General features: G+C 40.7%; 2 protein-coding genes across 3 annotated transcripts; both read left to right on the top strand.

Annotated features, from left to right (window-relative positions):
* Window positions 1-1004: 1004 nt before the first annotated feature.
* Window positions 1005-2926, top strand: neurl2 (neuralized E3 ubiquitin protein ligase 2). Of its 2 annotated transcripts, XM_012922173.2 has the most exons (3): window positions 1005-1108; window positions 1232-2031; window positions 2648-2926. In XM_012922173.2, the coding sequence occupies exons 2-3, from the start codon at window positions 1267-1269 to the stop codon at window positions 2798-2800; spliced, it is 918 nt and encodes a 305-aa protein (XP_012777627.1). In that variant the 5' UTR covers window positions 1005-1108; window positions 1232-1266; the 3' UTR covers window positions 2801-2926. The 2 variants fall into 2 exon arrangements, with proteins under 2 accessions (XP_012777627.1, XP_012777628.1); XM_012922174.3 differs by having other exon boundaries at window positions 1060-2044.
* Window positions 2927-4018: 1092 nt separating this feature from the next.
* On the top strand, window positions 4019-6224 carry msrb1b (methionine sulfoxide reductase B1b). Its single transcript, XM_074560013.2, has 4 exons — window positions 4019-4179; window positions 4780-4922; window positions 5033-5150; window positions 5720-6224. Exons 1-4 carry the CDS (start codon window positions 4125-4127, stop codon window positions 5734-5736), a joined length of 333 nt encoding a protein of 110 aa, XP_074416114.1. The 5' UTR covers window positions 4019-4124; the 3' UTR covers window positions 5737-6224.
* Window positions 6225-10970: the final 4746 nt, after the last annotated feature.

The following is a 10970-nucleotide window of genomic DNA, read 5'->3' as shown; positions in this document are numbered from 1 at the left end:
AAACACAGACCAGGTGGAAGCTTGCCTCAAAGTAAATCTAATCATGCAGTATGGTAAAGCATAGCTTTAAGGTATTAAACATACTTTAAGGTTTTCCCCTATTTATTTAAAATTTTGTTAAATTTTTCTGTTTAATGCTATTTCCTGGAAGAACACTCTTTTAAGCTTTCTGGTGCAGAGCTTCTTTTCATCACATTATCATATTAACCTTCAGATATTGAATCTCAGATAAAGAACTGAGTCCCTTAAAAAGACAATCGCTGTGGTGGAGTTATGCAATCTCCACCACAGCAGCTGCATAATGGAAATAGTTCATGTAGGCAGTATTCACAGGAAAAAGTAAAGAAAAGTCGTATCTCATAGCATATATCTCTGCCGAGCAACACAAGAATATATAAACGTGCTTTTCATAACATTTGGTTGCACAGGCCATGATGAGCTCGCCGCCACGGTAACCCAAGTGACGTATTTTATTCTCATTAGTTTAAATGCTCATTTCTAACATCTTATTTCTTTTTTTTTTTCACAGTTGCATAACTGCTCTAATATGACCTGGTTAAAGAACCAGATAGCTTCACATTATATTCTTTTATTTATACATAATAAGTAAAAAACCGCTCATCACATTCCTCCTTTAAAAAAAAAAAAGTAATTCTTCTTCATATTCTCCACAGCTCTGTCTACCTCGGTATGTTACTTTAATTGCTGCTTTACATAAGAATGAAATCCCAGTCTGTTTGCATGAGCTATTTTTAGAGTGCAGCCATGAAAGGCCAGTATTTTAACATATCTGCCTGGCATATGGTATTAGGATAATTACGCTGGTATTTCTTCAGTACGTGGGTTTGTGAAATCAAAAATGAGCGCTCAGGCCCCGGGGGCTTCATCGCCCCAGCTAACCCCTGCTCAGTCCCTGTCTTTCTCCGTGTCTGCCGTGTGAGTGACTGTGGCCGTGCGAGTGTTGGCCACCCCCTCCTCAACACACACTCACACACATATCTTGCCATCTGTTGACATGTGCAGCTGTTCAAAAATAGCCCCTCTACCAGAAGCTTCCGTAAGTGGCCTGCAGATCAGCAGAGAGGGCTCCTGTCCCACGTCCATGCAGGTTGTTTTGACTCTACAATGACCACGTGTACTCTAAAACCACTGCAAGTTCATTTCTTTTGTTCATTTTTTTAACCCCTCTGTTCATCTGGGGTTTTTGTTCTTTGATCATTTCCTGATCCAGAGTGGCTGCTTGAAGTGCTGCAACCAAAGCTGGAAATGGAGCCCGTTTCTGACCAGTTCATGCAATTCCACCCCATCCATGGTACCAATGTTCGACTGGACCACTCGGGAACCCAGGCCACAAGAGTAGAGAGCTTTGCCAACGGAGTTTGTTTTAGCAAATGCCCCCTGAAGCCTGGAGAGATTTTTCTAATAGAGATTGAAGATAAGGAGCTGGGATGGTGTGGCCACCTCCGGATCGGTCTGACTGCCAGGGACCCCAGGAGCTTAGAGGTGGTACCTGAATACTCCATTCCAAACTTGACAGATTTAGGGGACAGCTGGATATTTGCTATCACGCGCAACCATAACAAGATCGTCGAGGAGGCTGAGGTCCTAGAGCCCAGGCAGGGAGAACTGGTCGGGGGACGGAGGCTTGGGCGAGGGGAGGAAGAAGACGGGGCTGGAGATCAGGCAGATGAACGAACGGCCAGGAACAGAAAACCAAAGACTTTCTTCACCGACACCCACTTGTACATCGAGAATGTTCGAATTCCCAGAGATAAGCTGGTTGGTCGGAGCCGGCCCGGGCGCTACAGTCACATTTTAGACGACTTGTATAAAACCAACGCCCTGCCTCCCACAGCCAGACGCAGCAGGATAGGAGTACTGTATGTGCCTAGAGGAGAAGGCCTGGCTGACATGCACATAGTCATTAATGGGGAGGACATGGGAGCTTCTGCAAAGAGAATCTCTACTGCGGGGCCTCTCTATGCTGTGGTGGATGTATTTGCTGCTACCAAGTGTGTTCGGATTGTCCAGGTGGAGTATGGATGTGAGTGTAGGAATGATTTTGAGATAATAGGATGCAAGGCACAGACATTGATTAGCACTAAAAAAAGATACAACACAGCTACAAAGGAGTCATTGTGTACACGCTCCTTTATTAACATCTTTGTGGTCATCTTCACAGTCACTTTGCATTTCTCTGTAGTTATTTAATCTCTTTGTAGTTGTCTGGCATCTCTTTGCAGTCTGTTGTGTCAAGTTTTTGTCATTTTGAGTCTCTGTGTTGTTGTGTTTGTGTCTGCTTATAATTTTTATCTTCTCTTAGTCAGATTATGGCTGTTTTTAGCCTCTTTTGGACTTTTTGCATCTCTTTGTGTTCATGTTGTGTCTTGTCGTGATTGTTCTCTGCATCCAAAGGGTCGTCACCTTTTTGTCATGTTGGGCTTCACTATGGTAATTTGACCATCCATCAAATATTAATGACTGTTTAATAATTTCAGTTGCTCAGGCTCAGGGACAGCTGGGCAGTTTGCATGTTTAGAAATTCTTTAGTGCTTTTTATTCATCTCTTATTTTCTCCATTGCCTTTAATCTGCTAAAACACTTTGTATTTTTTGTCATTTTCCTCTTCTCTTTTCTGTCACTCCAGTCTCATCCTTGCAGACACTGTGTAGGAAGGCCATCCAGAAGCACATTGTTCACAGGATGGCCATTGACTGGCTCGAGCTGCCAGAGGCACTCAAACACTACTGCAAGTATGAATGAAGGACACATGGACACGTGGATATCACTTAAGTGCTAGGTCCCATCAAGAATTTGATATTTATTTGGATGACATTTATAAATTATAGCGTTACACTCTTTTCACTTGGAGCTGACATGAATTGTTTGAGATGACAAGATCAAAGTAAAGTAAATTTAAATAGTTTGTTATGTGTCTGTTTGATTGATTAGTTTTAATGTTTGCATCACAGGGAGCATCGGTGTGTCACACATCGCTGTGTCTGTAATGAATAAAGTTGTTCCAGCTGCGGTGCAGCTGCTTGCAAGCAGAGGGTTAAATTCATGTGATGATCTGGTCACACGGAGTCATTTCCACATTCATGTTCACGTTTCACCCTTTTTTTTTTCTGACTCCATGGATGAACCAGTGTTGTGTCTACACATAATACAGAACTTAGCAAAGAATTCATTTTAAATTGTATGTTTAGACTTTGTCATTAGTAGCCTTTCAGAGGAAAAAAAAACTATGGCAGATAAACAGTAGTTATAAGTAATGTCCTTATGAAGTAGGAGAAATCCAGCAAAGACCCTGTAGCAAGGCACAGGGCCTACTCATAATGAATATGTTGCCCCAACCTAGTTAATTTAACTGCACTTTACTTCAATTTTTTTTTCTTCAATGAGTTTTTGAAGCCTCGTCAGAAATGGTCTCAGTGGAAACTTGTCAACAATCTGTTTTTGCCTTATATATTTCCATGTTTGCACAAGTTCCAATAAGATGACTGCAATTATTCCCCAGTTTCCCAGCAAACTAAAAAAAAAAAAAATGAAGGGTTGCTTGATACTTTTTGCACTGAACTGTGATTTTCAGATTTACATATTTCAGAATAACAATCAATCTCCTTGTAAAGTTAAAACGAGTCTGGCTGTGGTGGAAAGTTATAATTAAATCAATCTTCTTAGTTCTTCTTCATCTGCCTCCATAACCCTCTGCATGTCCTCCTTCACTACATCCATGAATAAGGCTGTAATTGAATTTTTAAAAGGTATCACGTGGTTCCAATTGAAAATATGATGCTTCATTTCCGGTACGTTATGTTGGTTAATGTTTGCTCAGCCCATCAAACACATAAATTAGAGATAACACATCTGTTTCAGTCCGACATCAGACTCGGAGTAACACGACCTCCACCTGTGCGTCTGCTGTCAGACACTGACATCTAGTGGCCGTGGTAATAACGGCAGTGGGCGGAGCTCCCGTTAAATCCTAAGCCAGGATCACGTCACACGAGAGGAGGGGAAACCGGAGACGTTCCGTAATCGCTCCCAAACGGAGGAAGAAACACCGAGCAAGCTTAGAAGAGAGAATTTTCCCTTCAGCTAATCTATTTAGACCAAATATCATGTCCTTCTGTCAGTTTTTCGGCGGTGAGATCTACAAGGATCATTTTAAACCAGGTGAGCAGCAGGCGGTCCCGTTATTCGGTAAACGGTGATGTGATGTAACCTCCCCTGGACTGTAGTATATAAGTAAGGATGAAAATGAACTTTGAGGCATCATGTGACTGTAAAATTAAGTAAATCCTGTGCAGCATCGCAGTGGCAGGATACAGGATGTACTGTGGCAAAATCTGGGTACATTTATAAAATAAATGTAGCTGGATTTTACCAGGATCACAATAGAATAAAGCTGCTGTAATAGTAAAAACAAAGCAGTGATACAGCTTTAGAATCCAATCAAGTATTTAGCTACAGCTATTAAAGGGTGGTATGTTCAAACGATTTCTTCAGATGTTGTCATGGCACTTGGAGGAATTTTTGTAGCACACAGATTTTAGTTTTTGTTAATGAGCAAACAAACTGTAGAATATGGAGCAATGCTGGAAGGATTTTAGCCCAAAAAAAGTGCAAAAAAACAGCACGATCTCAGCTATTCAGAAAACAAAATAAACCCAGTTCTCTCTAACTACTTAAACATCTTTAGATTATATTGAATGTCTTTTTGCAGGTTGGAAATAAATAAAGGCACCAAAGCTTTTTTTGCATGTCCCCCTGCAGGAGTGTATGTGTGCTCCAAATGTAACCATCCGCTCTTCTCCAGTCGGTCCAAGTTTGCTCACTCGTCTCCCTGGCCGGCTTTCACAGAGACCATCAGGGAGGACAGTGTAACCAAGATGATGGAGACCCTCACCGCCTACAAGGTCCGAGTCACAACCAAGCAAAGTGTGCATTGCAGCAACAAAAATCATAATTACAGTCACCTGTTGGTTCCAACGGGAGGTTTGTGCACTCTGGTGTTGTGTGTACACAGGTCCTGTGCGGCAAGTGTGGCAATGGACTAGGCCACGAGTTTGTAAATGACGGTCCAGAGGAGGGAATATCGCGTTTTTGAATATTCAGCCACTCGCTCAAGTTTGTCCCCAGAAAAGGTAGAGAACTGTGTTTACTGCTGTTTTATAACAAGTTAACCTTGGAAAATCCATGCATGCAGGCAGAAAAGGTCACTTCACCTATATTATAAAACCTGCTTCTTAGCAATAATGCTTTGTTAAGCTGTGAAATGAATACTCCCTGTTAAAAGTTTTAATTGGTAGCTGTTTCTCTTAAAAGCAGAAAATAATAAGCATTGTCCACAATGAGGTCAGTTGATTCTCTCACATATGAAACAATCCTTTCTTGCAAAAACCACTCACCACTGGTGATTCAGGCTCGATAAGCATTAGGAAAAAGAATCAACTGTACACTTACTTGACAATATAGCTATTAGAAGAATATAGTGGATTTAAAGTACAATATTATTGAATCTGAAATGAACTGAGGTAGCAAATGCTGTTCCGGTTCTCTCGTCTAATAACTCGTGTGTCCTGATGTTGCTCCACAAAGTGCTCGATGTTTGAGATTTGACTGGTAGCTTCCTGTAAGAGTGAATCAGCATTTTTCAGATTTAGCCTCACATGCAATCAAACAACAGCAAGTGTGTTTCTCTTCTCTGTCCAAGGTAAGGACAAGCAGTAAAGAGCGAGTGAAGTGTTTCGTGTCCAGCTGCTGTACCTGCTGCTCGGCTCGAATCCGGCGAACAGGTTGGGTCGGTGGGTGACGTGGATGGGAGAAAGGCCCCGGAGGGACGTCCTGTCCACTGAAGAATCTTTGACCGGGCCTGTGACGCCGAGCTCGGACCGCATCTCTGCAAATATTCCTTTACAAGATGGTTCAAATATTTTGAACACCTCATATTTAATGTGCATTTAGTCATTTACTCTCCTCAGCTGAAACACGTTGATGTGAGTAGACACACTTGAAAGCAGTTTCACTTCCAAAGACTGCTGTCTATTTAAAAATATCGACTATGCACCAAAGTCCAGATAGTCTGCCTGCTGTTGTGTTACTTGAAATTCATGCAGTAGCAAACAAATCATGACTCAGCTGATTTGTTCTTCCAGTTTCCAGTGTTTTGTTGCTTATGCGAAGGAAAAACCAAACAATAAATTATATTTGATAGAGTCCGTCTTTGTCTTTAAAGATGCATTTGCAGCACTTAACATAGCTACATTAGGGATGAACTTGCTTATTTAAATTTACCTTCAAAGTGGTAGAGCTGTCATTCTTTAGATTGAGCTCTAGATGGCGATATTGTCCTTTCACATGACATTCACTGTTTTCCACAAGTGAGGATTCCCTACATTTGCCCCTATATGATGCAAACGGTGTACTGTATGCTTTGGTATACTGCCTACACGTGTGATTGATGCACAGGCAGAAATCTGTGTGTGTGTTTGTGGGAGTTCTCTGGCATTAATTCCTTCAGCTGGGGCTTAGGCGCTCTCTGACGCCCAGCTGCAGGCCATATTCTCTGGGTTCCGGGGGTTGGCAAAGACCCTGAGGTTCAGAGGAGTAGCTCGGCCGCCTGGTGAGAGATTGAGGGCTATCATTACAAAGGAAGTAAACATACACCCTCGTGCACACAAAGCTCGACAAACGTGTCAGTCGCCACCCTCTCTCGTCCATGTCACAGACTTGTATTACCTCAAAGAGATGTATTATTTTTTTCCCACCTAATTGCTGTCACATGCATCGACTCGCTTTCTTTTTTTTTCCTATGTGCAAAAACATGGAGCTGTACATGCCAAAACACACACAGAACACACACACTGAACTCCATTTTATTGGTCTCACCACAGACAAGTTAAGTTTAAAGCCTATTTTCTTTCCAAACATCACTTCTTGTAGTGTGCAATTACGAGAGGTCATCATAACATTGGGAGATGTCGATGAACTCTCACCGTCCGCAGCTTGAATATTCAGCTGCAAACATTCCATCCGACTTCACGTGTTCGCGCTGCCAAAGGTATTCAAATGCATTCAGGCCTCAGAGTGGCAGAGAAGCCTGACCTTGCACCGAGGTTGTTACGGCTGAGTGAATTTCCTCTTGTGTTGTCTTGGCAGGCAGACACTCAGCTTATTCTTTCAACATAACTTAGCTTATTTGGTGGATGTTTTTACCCAAGATGCCGCACTGCACAGCATTTTGAGCAGAGGTGGTCCCGCTAGGAGTTAAACCCATAACTCTTGGCAGTGGTTGTCATGCTCTGCCTCTGGTATACTGTACAGCCCTGTAGGATAAGGTAAAAGCAGATACATCTAGGGGACTGTGATTACGACATCAGATAGCCGAGATGAAGTCTGTAATTACAGAGAAAGGAGCCCCATGGATCATCTTTGCTGTTATATTCCACGAGGCTGTGACATGTGGTTCATTCCTGTCATGATTGACTTCTTTCTTATGCACTCTTTGTACCTCAACGAGTCTTTCATATTGTGCAGAAATTTGCTCGTATTTCCCACAATAGTTTTCCATAAAAATCTTAAGGGACTAACTCTTTCCAGTTTGGTCTGGGCATCATCTTTTTCTTTCCTTATTCATTGTCATCTTTAAACACTAGGTGGCATCAACCACCATAGACATCATCCATTTATGGTTAGTGAAGTCCTGTTATGTGTTAGCATTTCAGTGTTTTGGAAGCCTATGTGACGATCTTTGAAAGAAGCTTGCTACACCCTTGCTGACTAACAACTTGTGCTTGAGGAGTCTACCCTTGCTGGCTGTTGAAAAGAATAAAGCGCCTTTTTCGTAATCAAATCTGGAAGGTACCCATCTGTTCTGCTATCCATGATGCTAACATGGAATAACAGTGATAGCATGCTAATGTTTCCTGGGGGTCACTACGGTCAGCAGCTATTGCTCAAAATCTTTTATGTTCTTAAACTGCGTCCGCATCCCATTGGATTACTAATGCTGGTGTCAGTACTAATGCTAGGTGTCAGAAAGGAGCCCCCCAAGAGGAGTATCCAGGCTAACGTTGTTAGCTAACAACGTTGTTAGCTACTGAGCATGTTGTTTCACAGATAAATTTGCTCCTCGCTAACCACATGCAGTTCAAAATGCCAAAATAGCGAAGCCAGAAACGCTCATCTCAAGGCTTTAAAATAGGACTTCACACACAATTCAGTTAATAGTGGAACACTACATACTTCTTACTCTTATTCACAACAATTAAGAGGACTAGCCTGCAGCACTTTTTTCGTTTCACTCATGTATATGCTGCTGTATATATTCAGATGAGAAAAACTTTGGTTGTTTATAAAAATTCACAACAGAAAGATACATGTGACAGTGATTCATCATCTTTGCAAGCTACATATAGCCTGTAAGCCTTGGATTGATGTTGACGTGAAATTACTGTTTCACGTCAATTACTTATTATACAATTACTTGATATAGAGATGTTATTAATTGCTGTATGTGTGGTTATGTTTGTGCAAGTTTCGTCCAGAAATTTTGGCCAACACATTAAGAAGATTCAAACAGACATACATACTTATTAAATTGCAATGCCAATGCTAGCTATCTTGATAACATCCATAGGTTTTTATCAGGCATTGATGTAACATCTGCCATTTTTTTTGTTACTTTGTGTTTAATTGCCATCTTCACTTGTTTCAGTTTAGTTTCTTGGTCAGAGGCTTTAAAAATCTCAGATGTTTACAAAATGTGTTGCAGTCAAATGCTGCAATTGTCATTTCCACTGAGTGCCAAACTTTCCATTTTTTGAGATACACTACACTGGTCAAAATATAAAGTGTACTAAATAAAAGTGCGTCAACAGAAGGGTCTGATTTGAGACATAATAACCATTTTAATATTAGACGCAATGCTACATTTGGTAATTGGCCATGAAAATCTAAACAGAAAGAAACAGTTTCACCTCTTGTTGTTTATGGAAAAAAAAATGTCATCATATATATTTCTTTTAATTTATGTTGGCGTTTTCTGCAATATGACTAAACATGTCTGTTTTCTAATGGCACTATATCATCTAATTTTGCCCTCAAGAAAAAGAGTTGCTTCACAAAGGCCTGTGCTTACATGTTTTACAAGGATTTTTCTATTAAAAGTTGGCATCTGTAAATGTTCATAACACTACTGTCAGTGATCTGAAGTTATATCTCGCAGGAAACCAAACAAAGTTGCACACCTCTAAACCACAAATATGATAACTACCTTTCTGGTCTGAACATCTTTGCACGTCATAAAAGGCTTCCACTTGGCATGTTGTGCACAGCTACTTGATAGATAATTCAGCAATAATTGATCTTCTCATAGCTATCATTAACTTTAGCATGACTCATACGCATCAAGCTGCATTTGGGTTTCACCACTGATGAAATGAAAGACGCAAAACAGAAACAGAGTGCTTTCTCAATGAGGTGTGTGGACGTAGGACGTCTGCGGGTTAATGGCGACTCTCTCCGAAGGGCAGACATCACGCTGTTGTTGCAAAGGCGCCGCATTAACCTGGCTGCCCTGAAACATTTTAAGATCGAGCTAATGTTTGATCCAGTGAGAAAAAACATTTCTGTACTGGTGTGAAGAAGCTCAAATATATGTTACCTGTGCAGTGTTGTAAAAAAAAGAAAGGGTATTCAAAGAACTACACCTTTTCTTCCCCGGCCGTACAGATGAATCTTTCATTACAAACGGGGAGTTTATGGAGGGCTCTCCTACCACAGCTTAATTGAAAGGGTAAATGAATCCAAATTAGTGTATTTTATAAAAGAAAATGTTCTGGTCTACAAAACAAACACTTTTCAGACATTCTGCACAGCACTTTGGAGAAACCTAATGGAAAAAACCTTTGTTCTCCAATTTTTCCCAAAGCAGTAAATCCCAAGGGTATTTCCGAATAGACGACTTTTCACATTCATAGGTACTATTTTCTTTGGGTTTCTAGCCCACGGGCTCCAGATCAGATAAGATGATTATTCAAAATTGTCCCATCAGTCATCGCTGCCCCTGAGCCAAAAAACAGGTGGATGACATCATGGTTATTAGGGCATATTAGAGCCACTTGCTGAGCCAAAACACACACAAACGCCGAGACGCACATGCATACCCACATATCAGTTTTGCTATGGGACGGTGAAACTCTATTGTCTCGATCTAGATAAAGAGTTAGATTTAACCGTTATATATTCAGCAGAAATGCCTCCTCCATAGGGGCGACTGTTAGACGACAAACAATTACCTGTACCTGCATCGCGGTATGTTTATCCTTCCTATTAGGAAGGCATTTTAAAATGGAGTATGTGAGCAGGAATGACTTGATGGTGCAGTTTAGTGTTGTGTTTTATTGTAATATTTTATTCTTGTAATTATGTCCATGTCATGATATATTGCATGGTCAGAGACTTTGCCTTAACGCCTTACTTTGAATGTACCAGAAGTCAAAGTACGAGTTTTGGTGGTAACAACTTGCTCAGTAGATGGGAAAACCCCCAATGAGAGATAGCATTTCTATCAGTTTGCTAATATGTGGTATATATGTGCTAAATGGTGCAGCCATATTGGACTCCCACACTATGAATCTATTTGAGATGCCAACAAAAATAACTCATTATAATTTTTGATATATTATATATGAAGCTTTAAATCTCAAACACATGTGCATGCTAGCAAAAATGTCACGATTCTGTATTTGTTTCATACTTTTTAAATAATATCTATTATATGTTTATCTTTTTTTGGTCTGTCGATGCTGTTTTTTGTTTTTTCGGTTGCTTTTGCAGTCTGTAGGTAGAAAGTCTTCAGAGCGCTCTATGCAGTCCTGTGAATTCAGTAGCTTGTAGAACCACCTTTACCAGCAATAACATTTTCTTAGTTTATCAGTCTCTCACATCATTGCGAAGTATAG

This window comes from Maylandia zebra, linkage group LG8, assembly GCF_041146795.1.
Source record: "Maylandia zebra isolate NMK-2024a linkage group LG8, Mzebra_GT3a, whole genome shotgun sequence".
Lineage (NCBI taxonomy): Eukaryota > Metazoa > Chordata > Actinopteri > Cichliformes > Cichlidae > Maylandia > Maylandia zebra.
The sequence above is the reverse complement of the archived record's forward strand: the minus strand, read 5'-3'. Positions and strand labels throughout refer to the sequence as shown.